Below are 16,646 nucleotides of genomic sequence, written 5' to 3' on the forward strand. Positions count from 1 at the left end.
TTTATTGCAATTAATTGTGTCTAAAAAACAACAAATTTTTCCATCTTACGTTTTGTTATTCTATTAGTATTACACGTCGTTATTACAATCGTTCATATTGTTTTATTATGTTTTGTTGATCGTAAAAATTAAAATTAAAATTTAAAATTGACTCCATACAGCGTGGAATCGTTGTCAAATTTGTATTGCGTTTGTATTGAACTCGAACGAATAATCCACGTGACAACGGTAGTGGATCTGTATTAGTTTTTATCATAATAGTAAATACCAATGAGTAACTTTTTAAACATCTAATTACAATTCAAAACAAGTCGTCGATTACGATAGTTCAGTCGGTTCACATTTTTATGTTCAACCGGTTGACAAAAGTGTGCTACTTATTTCTAGAATATTGTTCACATATGGTTGATGGAAGACTGTATTTATGGTTTTACATTGTATTATACTCATAAGTAAATTTCTCTAAAGTATTACATATTATATTATTGCTCATGATAGAAAATAAAAACAGCAAGCGCATGTATTATTCAAAATATTATAAAACACGTTGATATATATACAAATATGTACTTTTTATATACTGATCAAATTATAAGTAATAAAGTATGAGTATTATTTAATATTATTATTACTAATAACATATCAATGTATCATATGAGTATAATACGTATCAATATTAATATAGTAGTAGATAATTTTAAAAATGGATTTTATACATATTTTAACGGTAATTTACAAAATAGCAAATAAATAAATCATTAGTTGAAAATAATTTAATAGAATTATCTGTTTTGAATTAACTACACCAATTAATTTTTTTCTCTCGAGGTATAATTGGTGTTATGCAGGTGTGGTTAGTAAGTATCACTCCGTACATCTTGTGTTAAAAGGAAGAAAGCCGAGGGTTTGCCCGCGAAAGAAATAATACAATGTCGTAAAATAAATCCAAAAGATCTGAGAGTATGAAATTAGAAGAATTTATTACAAAACGGAGAAAAGTGATAAAGTCATAGCGATAAAAATTCTCAAATTGTTATACGTAAACTGTAAAATTAAAATAATGATTTATTTGAACAATTAATAAGTTTTCCAATTTTAGTTTATTATTATGTTTATCTATATACTTAGATAAATTTGATTAAATTCTGCTTAATAAACGATATATTCTTCAAAATAACTCTGTGGTAATAATATAATAAACTAAGAGCTCAAACATATTTATATATTTGTGAATGTAATATATATACTTAATAATTATGCAACATAATTTGAGTTTATATTATACAATGTTGGAGTGAAAAATATTGTATTGGTTATCTATACTTTCTTCTAATTCTGGTATCTAAAGGAATTAAAAGAATTACTCGACTCAATAAGTGTATATAATCACGAGTCTTCTAATAACTTATGTAACCGTACGCGACTCACATAGTGACATATTATTTCAAATTTAACAGTATTATGATGTAAATATAAATTAGTATGTGACAGGATTCAGAAAACAAAAGATTTTATAGTAGTGATTATTAGATGAATAAAAATTATAATCTTAAATATTTATAATAACTTTTCGTGTATTTATTTATTATCGATTGATATAATCTTAATAAACATTACAATTACGTTCGATACACCAATAAATAATAAATTAAATTTCTTAGATATTAGATCTTATAATTTCCATAATAGGAAAAATGTTAGAAATTGGTATTTATAGGAAACCTACACAAACTGATGCTATAATGCCACATAATTCTAATAACCTACATTTTAAACAAATCTAATTTATAAATTCAATATTCTAAGAATTTAACGTATTCCATTAAATAAACATAATTATCAACATAAGCTCAACATTATAAATTAATATACATTTTAATATCAATATAGACTTGGTAATATTAAGTACCCAAAATAATATTTACATTAATTCAGTTTTATAAGAGTTACATATACACAATGAAAAAAATAAAAATAGTTTTAATAATATTTTAAATGTAAAAACCTATTTTAAAAATAATAGGTATCTTATAGCAATACATTTTAGGTAATAATAAATAATAACAAAAGTATTTATATTTCTTAACATACCTATGTTTAATAAAAATTAATTTTAAATAAATTCTCCTATTAAAATAAATGATTTCTATGTACAATGACCAATTTTTTTTAATTGTGTTCCTTTTTTTTATTTTTTGTTATTCAGTCGCAATTTTATTGACTTTGTATATATCTGATGATGGATTTTTAATTCGAAACCAGTCGTACTTAACACACATAATTATATTTCAGACTAAGCATTTATTTATTTATTTCTATATACATATTATATTTATTTATTTAATTATATATTAATGTAAATTAAGTTGTTTTAGTTGTATAAATGGTCACATAATCTATAGTGATTAGATTATTAGTTAACAATCGATTAGACATAATAGAGCTGTTAATTGTCAAATTATACCTTTTACTTTCAAAAATATCACTTTTATGATTCTTATCAACGATATTTCTATGTATTAAAAATTTATATGACAAAGAATACTAAAATAAATTTTTTTTTTTGCAATGGAATGTGATTCGTGTAATCTATTTTATTAAAATATAATACTAAAGTTTGAAACGTAGATATTTTTTTGTTAGAAATCTATTCTTATGTTTATATTTTAAATTAATGTTTTGATATTACATCATATTATATTGAATCAAATTCGAATATTACATGCATCTGTTAAATGGCACACCTATATAACTATTCCATTACAATTAGAAAATAATTTAATCGATGTGGTAAATTATCTCGCTTATGAGTTATGATTATAATAGACGAATTGTAGGCAATTATAACACTAGACATGCATTATATTATTATTATTGTCTACAAGTAGTTATAAATAATATGTATACCACTTGCATTTTAGTAATTTTTTATACGTACAAAAAAAATATTGTAATTTGGCATAGGCAACGATCAAATATTCAATTCAGATTGCCAAAAAATTAATGCATTTATGTTTGAAAATGAATTATATTATTCTTATAATTATATCGTGTATTCATTACACATTTTTACTATATAATAGATATAAGCATTGGTTCGTGAAATACATTTTATATCGCATTTTCTACACATAATAGATATTTCATACATAATAAATTCAAATGTTTTGAGAATAAACTATTTGTTACACGAGTGGGTGAAATTACAAACGTAATATTATTTACTACTATAACTGTATTTAGTGAATTTAATCTTATTCATTATCGTACACTAAAATTATTCATACCTATTACGTACATTTTTACACGTGGTTTATTTTCTTCTAGAATATTGAACGAAAAATAGTCATTAAAAGCAATCGGACTATAGTCGAACTACACGTATATATTTATATATGTAAAAACTGCGCAAAGTATAACAAATATTTAAAATTCAATTGGAATTCAAACGGATAAAATTCAAACGAAATCTTTTAAAGATTGCATAATTTTGTGCATTATAAACTGTTATACAAGGTATAAACGTATTGATAACCTTACAAGTTTTTTCATGATATTTTCGCTTTAATATATAACATATTTGTTCGGCTGTATACAGCTTATAGTCATATTATTGGCTCACACAAGGCATTCGTTTGACGGATAAACATAGTATCCAATATTATTCGAATTAAAATTCCAGATTCGGTTATCCAATACACGCATATCGCGTGGCCACCCTGGGCCTGGTCCATTTTTAATACATTAGAACGTGACGACGTGACGAAAACACGCCGTATGCTGTTTGTCACACACATTCATAACATTTATGACAATTTTATTGTGTCGTACACCCGACCGGTCTATTATATTATTCTTTACATACTGGTATAAATATATGTCGGTTGTTCGGTAGCAACTACCGAAGCTGCAGGAATAAAAGAAATAATTATATGCCTACAACAAAATGCGACGTTATCAACATCTGTGATATATTACGTACGATATTGCACCTATTCTTTTCTCACATCTCATTCCGTTAAATTTCCCAAGACATAACATTGATGAGCTAAATATGTTGCAGGCATTAAAAATGAAAAAAAAATATTGTTAATTAATACATAATGTGGTAATTTTTTTATTGTTAAACGTTCATTTTTCCCGTCACTTTATGCGTTCTCGATAATATTATTTCGACACGTTTGAAATAATTTCAATGAAACATTTATAACAATTATTCTATGAGTATTTGATGTTCAGCTCACCAGAGTCTAGTTCAATAAAATTCTATGGAGTTTACCGCACTTGAATTTACCTATTTAGATTTAAATTTTTTTTTTTTTTATTATTATCAACGTATTTTATGTATTAAAATATTAAAATTTTAGATTTAAAAGTAAATATTTCCATTCGTGTAAATAATAACAAATTTTAAGATAAAAATTATAAAAATAATTTAAACATTTGATGAAATAATTTTTTCCAATTTTAAATAAATTTACCAAGAAATTGTGTGTTTTATGTTAAAAAACTCGCTTTGCATATTTAAACATTTGTAATTAAACTACAGTTGATGTGGGGACAGCTATATCTAACCTACCTATATGTTGTATTTATATTTTGTATAATAATATAGCATGCGTCACGCTGTTCGTATCGAAAATTGTGGTCAGAAGAAAACACGACATAGCTGTGTGTATACGTGTATATGAGTATAATTATATACCTAGGTATGTATATAATTTTGCGTTACACTCGGATAACATTTCCGCGGCAAAATGTTAAAACCCGCCAATCCATGCCACGTTTCGGTACATTAAATATAATATACATGCATTATACACATGTTGATATATAATAATATTAATAAATATGATATTTATCACGTAGTCATCCTTGCATTTGCTAAGATTTAGTATTATATTTATTTATTATTATAAGGTTATAAATAACCTTCATACATTATTGTCTAAAAATTGAAAACGCATTGGGACGGCAATCACCGAATTCCGTCCCGGGTTGCTGAAAATGACCGAATTCCGTCCCGGAGGCGGAGCAACTATGTAACTATTCCGTCCCGGGGGGTGGATAAACTATGTCCGAATTCCGTCCCGACTAGTCTTGGACGGTATTAATATAAGTTCAATTTTATAGAACTTCAAGAGGCTTCACCTGACATCACGCGTATTGTTTTTTTGTATTATCGCAATTATTCGCAATAAAAACGTAAACGATTTATATACTATGTATTGTGTATACCAAAGTCAGGTGTCCTCTAAGTTTTTACCAGCCTATTTCAAATCTAAAAAATAATAATTAAAAAAAAAATAAAAATAATTTAAATAATAAATAATTTAAATACTAATTACACATAACATATACTTATACTCTTAAATTTATTAAAATACTTATATGACTGTCATATTTATACATAAATGGCATATACTGTAAGTGGAGTTTTTTTTTGCTCCGTATGTCAATAATAAATAAATAAGGCTGTTTTGCCGGATTTTACATTTTTAAACATGCCAGCAAAGCTGCCAGTCCTAAGCCTGGAGAAAATGTGAAGGAAAATATTACTGCCAAATATATCAAAGTTACAGGTAGTAGGACGGAATTCAGACATAGTTGCTCCGCCTCCGGGACGGAATTCGGTCTTCAGTTATGGAACCATAGGATCCCGGGACGGAATTCGGTACCAGCCATTGGGACAAATAATAATTAATAACCATTTGAAAAACGAGTCCATGTCAGACAGCAATAGCCTGTAAATATGTGAAAATGATAAAATGTTCTACAGCGACAACAGGGGGTCGTAAAATTATATTACTTATTAAATATCAACAGTAGAAGCAGATGCAGTTTAACGATTATAGTCAACTTGTAGACCATTCTTGTACACAAGATTATGGTAGACAACGTGAAATTTATCTTATATTTCGCTATAAAAAAATAATTAAAAAAAACATACAAATTTTTAAAATTAATTCAATATTTCTAAAACGCTGTGATAAGCTTTTTCTATTTTTGCTTTTGGTCTCTGAACTTATAACGATTTAGCTCTCTATTCTCAAATTTTGAAATTTTTTCGATCAATTTAAATATGCTGACTAAGTATTCAAAAAATAGCTTGACGAGTTTTCGCAAATTAAAGGTCCAATACGAATATACTTTTTTTCCTGATCATTCGAGAGACAGATTTTATCGTGATCGATCATCTATAGCAGTACTTCTCAACCTTTTTTGTTGTAGGACCCTTTAAATTTAATGTAAAATTGTTTTTTAATATATATTTGAAATATAATCCTATAATTTTATAAAACTTAAAACATATATAAACAAAAAATAATTGGTAATAACTATAAAGCAATAGAAAAATATTCAGTAATATTGTTGATTTGGTTTCAAATAAAGGCTAGGTTAATAATAATAATAATAATAATAATTGTAATAATAAAGCATATTTTCGCATCACATATTTATGTCAGGTGTGATATTTGAAATTGAAATACGCAAGTTTGCATCTAAAGACTGTTGTGAAATGCATGATCTATGTTTGTTGTTTATAATTTGAAGTTGTGAAAATACATTTTCACAAAGATATGTCGATGCGAAAGTATTAATATGAGTAAAGCTGCTTTCGAAATTACAGGATATTCTTGCTGTCGTCTTAACCAAAATTGAGTGAATTATTTTTCATTAAATTCGGTTTCGAGAGTTTTAAGTTAAATAAATATTTCACGGCCTCCCAGTTATATAACCCCCCCCGGCCCTCAGGTTGATAAGCACTGATCTATAGCCGCAAATTTCTGCAATCATTTAAATATGGCATATTCATTTACTCAAGATAAATCCGTTTAAAAATTTAAATCACTTACTCAATAAGTTAATACCTATTTGTAGATATTCTTCTTACGTACACATCATTAAACAACGTTTTTGAATTGCATATGCACATCACGTTTTTATAGTCTATGTACGGATTATTGCGATAGTCTTCGGTCGTCATAGAAATCTGATCTAGTTAAAATATAATAAAAAAAAAACAACAACAAAATGAAATCATAAACGCACGTCAAACAGAACAAATCAACTTGCACGTTCGAATCGGTACACTCAGCCCGATTGCATTATAATATAGCTGTTACACACTAATATTCTAAACTTAAGTATCACATAGTCTTCTGTATTATAATATAGTAACGTGCGATTATCTGATCCTACAACGGTATCGTGACTTTCCCTAACGTGTACGCGTATATATATATATATATATATATATATATATATATATATAGTGTGTAAATACGAAGATGAAGTTGTTTGTGTGGTGCAGCATTTGTTTTGTTTATATTTGAGAGACAAATATTATAGTCACGATTACCACCGCGCTTGTTAGCGGTTCATTGGTTGTGTACTTAACTTATATACATACATACCTTTAATATCATTTAGAAAACGCTTTAAAGGAAACATAATCAAAATGTGGTCTAGTTCATACAGTATTTAGACTGAAAAAATTAATTAGCAACGACGGGATTTAATATTACTAAGTTAAAAAAATTTTTATTACAAAAATAATATAAAAATTAAATGTTTATTATAATCGTCTGCATTATGCCATTTGTATTATTTTTCAGACTATGTTCATTTCTATACATGCATTCATGTATAATGTATTATCGTATTAAAACATTTACGGCAAGACAGTAAAAATACATATAATGTACATTACATACATATACGTATAACTCCTTATTACTTCATACTTATATAGTACTCATAATCATGATTAAGATGCTGTTGTGTTATATTTTATTAATTCGCGTTTATTATTAACAGGAATTATAACTAAGGCTCGGAACTTGATGCATTTGGATCTTTTTTCTAACGCTCACATTCAATACTCGTCTATACAGAAATTTGATTCATGAAGTAAAGAATTTAATGGTACGATTTATATTTTGCATTTTTTGAATTTTTATGGAATTTTATGCTTTACGGTTATTTTTTAATATTTTTGGTGTATTTTATTCATTTTTGTACTTTTTTTACATGTATTTGCATTTTTGAATGTTACATTTTATTATAACACATGCAGTTTCCATTGGCTTGTCGATTATTAACATTCATTATCTTTTTTTTTTTTTGTCGCAATCTACGATTATTTAATAACTGTAGGCAGATACTATTTTAGGCCCAGGACATCCGTGTGTATAAAATCGGTTATCGCAATCGACATAAACCCATGTTTGATGAAATTTCATATCTCCGTTTCTCATTTAATTTGAGTTACACAACATTTTTAGTTCGATAGTGTCTACTGTACAAGTATAAAATGTTAAGTTCTGTATTGTGTAATTTTTATCAATTTTAAACGTAAATTAAAAATGTCTAAAATGAATTGATTGTATAATGTAACAAATTTGAAGTAAAACAAATATATGTAAAAAAAAAAATGATCTACTACTTAAAAATGTTAAAACTTTTAATTAATAAAAATGAAAATATTTTTTATATATTTTTAGATCATCAAGTTCCGGGTCCTAGTACAGTGTAACAAATTTGAAGATAAAATAAATATATAAAAAATTATTTTCTACGTAAAAATGTTTAGTTAAGATATTAATAAACTACAAAATAAAATATTAAATTAAGTTTTATCAAAACAATACTTATTTGTCAATTTTTAAAGTTAAATATACATTTTTAATATCATTTTTTAATATTTTTATGTCATTTTATGCATTTTTTCGTGTATTTTTATACATTTTTAGATCAAGTTCCGGGCCCTAATTATAACATATTTTTAAAAAGACCTGTTATAATAAACCATGTTTACAAATTTGACAGTTATATTATTGTAATATTTTAAAACAAATAGGCATAAACTGATGGGGGGGAGGTTGGGGGGCAACTGTGCCCTCTATAAAAATTTAAGGGGGCAATGCTCTCTTGGTTTTATGTAAATTAATTAAAAAAATATTGTAGAAAAGGCATTTTTGATTTGTAAGAATTATTTTATCAAAAAAAAGTATAATTTTTTAAATTACTAGCTATAAAAAAAATTAATGGATTAATCAAAATTTATTTAATTATTAGTGTTTGCCATCATATATATCATGATGCAAATTAAGTATATTTAGTCTTTAAGTATACCGTAATCAACATCAAATAAAGTTTGTCCTCTCATAAAATTGCTTACGTTAAACTCATGTTAAAATGTATAATTTTTACTAAAGCGTTATAATTGTAAAGTTGTAAATTATATAATATCATAAATATGAAGACCCAAACTCTAATGCGTAAATGTATTATAGAAATCTAAGTTTTTAATTCTACTTTTCAAAAATAATTAGATCAAATTTTCTGTTGCGCTGTATTCATAAATCTGTAGTAATCCAGGAACTGCGTAGTATATTTAATTATTATTTCTAATTATTTCCTTATTCTAAATTTTATTCCATTAACCTTGAGTAAGTCCAAACAACTATTTTACATGAATATATTTACATAAAATGTATGATAATGATAAAAATAATTATATTATTTAACATATACATTACCTACTAGAGTGTATTAAAATTTAAGAGTAACCCAAAATATTATGGATATCATAAATTTATTTATAATTCATAAAATATAAATAATTGTAATATAATAAACTGTTAACAATTTTTATCTAGGCTTGCATGATAAATGCAAGATAAACTATGATTTGATTTTCCGAAATTGGAATTAATTTTAATTGAAATGGAATTTGGATTTAAATTACTTTGTGTTATAAAATGTTTTATACTTTAAAGTTGTTAACATTATATTATTACGTAATTCATAATTTTCAAACTATTAACAATTCATCCATGTGATTTAATATATTTATATTCGTTGACTGATATTGATTTTCAATTTCTAAAAGAATAATTATAATAAATAATTTGAATTGTTAATAGCCTAATATTAATTTACATTAAACAAATTTGTATATATAAATTATTAAAAAAATGTATTTTAACATAATAGTTCAAGTATAAATTAATGTAATGTGATTGAATTAAAAAAAAAAAATGTTGAAATATGCTAGGTATATATTAATGTATTCTTCAAGAAATACGTCTATACATAGCCTAAATTAGAATAATAATTTGTTTTAAAACACTTTTAATGTTTTATTCTTTATTTAAATTTACTTTTAATTTATCTATAATACGTTAAGTTTGACTAAATCGCTTACAGATACATTCAATGACGATATTTTATTGTTATTTTATTATAATTATACAACGTTTCTCGGCGGTATTCAGTTTTTATACAAACGGGTAGTAAAAATAATCCGATGAGATATCTTATAAGATTAACATGAAAATTAATACTTGAAACTAAATAAAACGTCATCACAGCGTAATAAAAAAATAGTAATTGGACTGTGCTTTGACAGAACCAAATCCAGAAATGCGTGGTCTGCGATTACTTTAGGATTAGTGTATAATATAAGATTTTATGTCACCGAAACCGATTATTCTCGAATGTTGCGTTTATCTTGTCTCGAGAGTGGTTAGTTTCCACGAATAATTGACGGGACAGCATCAAATTGTATGGCAATAAAATTTGTTATTATCCGATGAACATTTCGGGAGAATGGTAATAAACAGGGTTGGGATTTTATAGCATTTGCATATTTCTTATGAGATGCTTAAAAAATAGCAGAGTAAGCTAAAAATGTGTTTCATGATACAGAGAACTCAAATTAAAAATTTTATTTTGCTTTTTTTTGCATATTTTACGATTTTTTAGTTTTTACTGCTTTTTTAGGATTTTTTGAGCCTTTTTTGCATTTTTACCTGTTTTTGAATCAAAATCTGTCAAAATTTTATGAAATTATATTTTAGTAAACGTGTTTTTAGATTTTAGTCAGTTGAATTATCAAATAAATTGTAAATGTACCTATAGATTAAGTAATTAGGCCGATTACGACGATGCAACGCCGTACAGCGTTAAGTATAATATAATACTACGATAATATCGTATTAGGTCTTTGGTTCTAATTTTGTATGTGAGAATATTTAACAGTGTCCCAATAGCAAATTACTTCGGCAAAATATTTTTGTTCTGGATAGAGTTAAATTTCGTGCACAACTGGATTTTTAGAAAACGATATTATACATTATAACATTTAGCTTAAAGTGTTATTATAATAATTATACCAAATATTATTTCACTAGCATTTTAAAAGATTTACAAATCAAATTTACTTGGAGATTGAAGTGGTAACATTTGAAAAATACTTATTTCAGCGTAAATACTTAAAAAATTATATTTGTATAGTATAAAATGAGTAGCTGTAGTATTCAAAATATTGTATACATGAATATACTAATGAATATTATGTAATGTACATTAATATATACTGTATAAGTGTATATAAAATATAGAAAAAAATTAATATAGTGTAAAATTATAACATAAATAAATTAATAATAATTATTAATTTTTAAATTGTTATTTAAATTATATTTAAAAAAAAATTTGTACATAAATGTTTGAGCATTATTAATATATTATTAATAGGTAGTTATTACATAATGTTAATATCAATGTGAATAGGTAATCGAATGAATTAACGCCCAATGTATCGCAGATGTACCCCAATAGGTATTATATCAATCAAAAATAGTTGGAATGGTTTGGTCTTTCAGGTTGGGGATTATAGTGTCAGACTAACAACCTTATAAAAAAAATTATGTCCTGGTATCAAATTAATTGCCTTTGAATATTGTGGAGTAATGGATTTTAGAATAAAACAGATTTCGGAAAAACAAAATTCGGTTTTACGCGTAGGTACTTTGAACGTACGCACAGCTCGGATACTAATAAAACCAACCGTTATGTATAGGTTGGAGACATGATCGTTACGAAAGACAGACGAAAATTCACTATGTATCTTCGAGAGAAAAGTATAACGTCTGTAAAAATGTAAATATTAAAAAATGGAGAACCCGAAAATATAGAGAAATAAAATAACTATATCAAAACTTGAGTATTGTGGAGGACATCACCATGAGTATATCCTATAGGACAGGGATGAGCAACTCAAAGTTACTAGAGGGCCAGAGCATAAAAAAAAAAAGTCATTCAAAATATGAATTTTAATTAGCATTTATATACATGGAAATAATAAATTTAACACACACGACAGCACGATACGAATGATACGAAGAAACTGATAGAGTTAAATAGATCGGTACAAACAGCTATAGTTGAAAGCTATACTTATACATACAAGTACATATGACATTTAGACATTTAACGATGTTTAATACTAGATAACAATTATTATATCGATGTCAGAGTATAGACGATAAACTTTAAAATTGTATGATGTAATTTTAAAATATAATACGGGCTTAGATAAAAAAAGCTATTAGGCCGCCAGTAGCCCACCCCTGGTATAGGACATGCATAACGTTAAGAAGGTGGTAAGGAAAACTACTAAGAATAGTAAATATGTAGATACTAGAAATGTTCTTGAAGAAAAAAGATTGTTGGGACGTCCAAGATAACGTCGAAAAGACAGGGTAAAAGACGATATAGAAATATTAAGACTAAGAAAGGACTGGAAGCTAATAGCTTTAGAAAGAAAAATTGGAGGACATTTTGTTGGATGGTACGGTATGAAGACCGAATACCACACATATAGTAAAAAGAAGAAGATGGTAAACATTTTAACTAATAATGACTGTTATTGTGATTATTGAGCTATATTGACATTAAAAGCTAAATAAAATAATAATAACTGTGTTAAAGATACTGCGATGAAGTTAAACTAACTGTCTGTGTGTACTTATTATTTTTATGAAATACAATTTTTAATTGAGATTCAAGTATAAAAAATGTATTCTGTATTTTGCATACTTAAGACGAATATATTTGAATAGTTCTATACAACTTGTTCTATACAACAATACTTAATTATTGTGTAAAAGGTTAAATGATTTAAAGCGAAAGTAGATATAATATTTTTGTTTTGTTTTTATTGTTGCCAATCAACTGTCATAACGCATAACTCACGTATAATTTTGACAAAGAGTGACTTGGTTAAGACTACATGAGAACAATGAGCGTATAATTTTTAAACGTATACATTGATTTTTGTTTTAAACATTTTAAATTTAATTCAAAATTGAATATTCCTTTGTGATAAATTAATATAGTATATCTTTTAAAATGCTGTTGATTTTCACTATAAAACAAATGTTTTGTTTTATTTTTATAATATTTGGATTATCAATTTAATCTCAGGTTTAATTACAGTTATCCAAATTACTATAATAATCGGGGGAAAATAATTTTACTACTTTCTAATTTTAATTTCTTTGACATTTTCGGTAAACAAAGTTTATCTTTTCAATCGAATCACCATAATCCGATGAATTCAGTTGATGTCTATCGGTTATATAATATAATCTTTATATCAGCACTAAACATTAAGACTACGTGCAGTGAACTTTATGACTTTCTAAAATCCACCGACCAACTGTTTATAATATAATATATTTATGTATATTGGTAACTATACATCGGTTACGTTTTTTTACTCACCGGTCACATATGCGCGTACACAGTAAACGTGCGGTACATCTTTGTCGGTAAACGCATATTGTATTACTTATGTCTTGTGTACCTATGTGTTTTGTGATATTTGTGGACACTGCTCGCATATACATATGTATATACTATAACAACAATTATCGCGTAACGTTTCGAATGCGCCAAGTGTAGAGTAGTGCGAAGAAGAAAATTGAATAAATAACAATCGTGACAACCATAGAGGTATACGTGTTTTCATAAACTATTACATATTGACAGCAATGATGTCATCGTGGGCGTAATAATAACAGTATAAATAATACAACCTCGCGCGTCACCGATTAATTATTATTATTATTATCATCGGTTTGTCGTTGACTGATGACAACCGACGCCGCAATGATCACTCGTGTGAGGTATACGCAGCGGTTAACGATTTACCTGCTATGCGTTTATGTATTAATAATGAAAACTGTTTTTATTTTTCTTTTAGAAAGTCCATTCGTGCGTGCACTCCATCTAAAAGTAAAACCACTTAGTTTCAACAAAATAACACGACAAACTATCTCGTACGACACGCATACGAAATATCACCTAGGTATCCAATACTCGTACTGTCATTTGACGAGTGCCAATACGTAACATGTAAAAGTAATAATTGGAATTCGTCGTAGTAATATAATTTTATTCATTATTTTTTTTTTTGTAGCGAAACCGTTGTGCGCTGATTTATAATTGTTGTTATAGCAGACGAATGCACTGCATGTCTTCACACGTACCACGCGTTATGATCATAACATTGTTGTTATTGTCGTTAAAATGCAACTAATAATTATAGCGTCATGCACTTGCAACCGTTTTCCTTTGTTTATCGATTCTATTTCGTCAATTGCAACACTTTAAACGATACGATGGTTTTTAGACACACGATTGCATGTTTATTACCTACATTTATATCACAATCCGAAAATGTAATTATTTTTAGTGCAGTTAAATGTTTAACAATATGTCTAAAACTTACAAGCAATTTTTCAGTTTCATAAATTATTGTATGTACTAGTACTAAGAATGACGATATTAACGATAACAGCTCTTAAAGTTCTAAAAATTCTAAACATTAAATGTTATTGCTAGTTGGATTAGAGTAAGTTTAACCATATGATTTTATATTTTACAATTCATTCATAAAAATAACGTTATTTTTATCAATCAAAATACAGAGCCGAGGAAATATGTATAATATATTTTATAACTTATACATACAAAAATAAATAACTATTTAAAACCAAGTAATTCTTAAATACTATAAAACAACAAAAAAGATCTTAAAATAACATTTAAAACGATTATTTGAAAAAATGTTTATATGTTTTTACAAAATTATATGTGCAATATATGATTAACAAATTTTTAAATTTTACGAAACAATATAATAAGTCATAACACATCAGAATAAGAATTTATTTAATTATTTCTATATTAAAACTATTTTTTTATTTATTGGTATATTAATTTATGAGTATTGACCATTTAATCGTTATTAATATTAATTTAATTTATATTATTTTATAAATTACAATGTATTAATTAATTAAATTTACATATATCATGTTTCATTAAATAGTCTATCGTTTTAAAAAATGCATTGTATTATAAATACTTACATACTATATTTACATATAAAAATTTTCCATAAAACAAATGTTAAATCTAATATGAGAATAAATTAAAAATTGATAAGCGACTAATATTCGTAATTAAAAACAAATTTACATTTCATCTCACTATATGCTGTGTCACACTATCATTGTAATAAGATATATATATATAACATTACATTTTAAGGTATTCAAATTTTAAAGACAGTTAAACAATAATAATTATATAACGATTAATGAAATTGTAAATTCAAAATATTTTACGCCACACTAGGTATGACTGATGTAGATCCCCAAGCTCTCTACGATAATAAATTATATTTTTGACATGAATAATTATGCTAAATAGGAATAATCGGAAATCGAATTTTAAAATGATTAAAAAATAAAACAGTATAAATAGTATTTAAACTTAATACTGGATATAGTACGTAATAATAGGTTTGATAATAATGTGCTATTATCGTAAATGTGCTTTATTTTTAAAATCATTTTTCGAGGCATTATTATTATACGTAAATAATTATAACTATGTAATCGATTCGTGTGATATGACCGTAGAAATATTCAGTGATTGATCTAGTCAAATAAGAAATAAAAATAAAAAACAATTGAGCAAATAATAATTAACAATCGAAAAAAAAAAACAGTTGTTGTCAAAGTGCGGCCACGTCGGACACGTGTATATAGTGAACGACAGACACTACGTCATAGGCCTTCCAACACCCAATCTTCTTTGATCATGTCCGCACCCTTCTCGCCGATCATGATGACCGGCGCGTTCGGGTTGCCACTGATAATGGTGGGCATGATGGAGGCGTCCACTACCCGAAGGCCGCGGACCCCGTGCACCCTGAGGCGGTGGTCGACCACGGCATCGGGGTCGGTGCCCGGGCCCATCTTGCACGTGCCCGCCGGATGGTAAATAGTGAAGGTGAAGTGCCGGAGCGCGCATTCCCAGTACTCGTCGCTGAACAACTCAAACTTTTTGCAGCCCGGCATCGGCGTGAGCAGTGGCCTGGAGTTGTGTTTGCGGAATGCGGCCGTGTTGGACACGTTGAACGCGATCCGGATGCCCTCGACCAGCACCTGCACATCCTCGCGGTGCGCGAAATAGTTGGGCTCAATGATCGGGTACACTAGCGGGTTCCTGCTCTTCAGCCTCACCCAGCCGGTGCTCTTAGGCCGCAGCAGCAGCGGCAGCAGCGTCCACGTCTCAGCGTTCACGAGCGGCTTGTACACGGTGTTGTATACGGCGTCCCGCAGCCCGGTGATCTTGCGAATCTGATCGCCGTCCGAGTTGACGGAGCTGGGCGCGAAGTGGAACTGGATGTCCGGGAACTCACCGGACGGGTCCGCGTACTTGGTGTTGACAAACGCCAGCCCTTCGACGCCGCTGGACGTCAGCGGACCCCGTTCGTT

At 27.5% G+C, this 16,646-nt stretch overlaps 1 protein-coding gene across 1 annotated transcript; it reads right to left on the reverse strand.

The window, feature by feature from the left end:
* Positions 1-15,293: 15,293 nt before the first annotated feature.
* Positions 15,294-16,640, reverse strand: LOC112688791 (glucose dehydrogenase [FAD, quinone]-like; the record flags this gene model as incomplete). Its single annotated transcript, XM_025562154.1, has 1 exon — positions 15,294-16,640. A coding segment is annotated over one exon (708 nt), but the record flags the coding sequence as incomplete, so codon positions are not given.
* Positions 16,641-16,646: the final 6 nt, after the last annotated feature.

The sequence above is a fragment of the Sipha flava genome, unplaced genomic scaffold (genome assembly GCF_003268045.1).
Source record: "Sipha flava isolate LNK unplaced genomic scaffold, YSA_version1 40977_pilon_pilon, whole genome shotgun sequence".
NCBI lineage: Eukaryota > Metazoa > Arthropoda > Insecta > Hemiptera > Aphididae > Sipha > Sipha flava.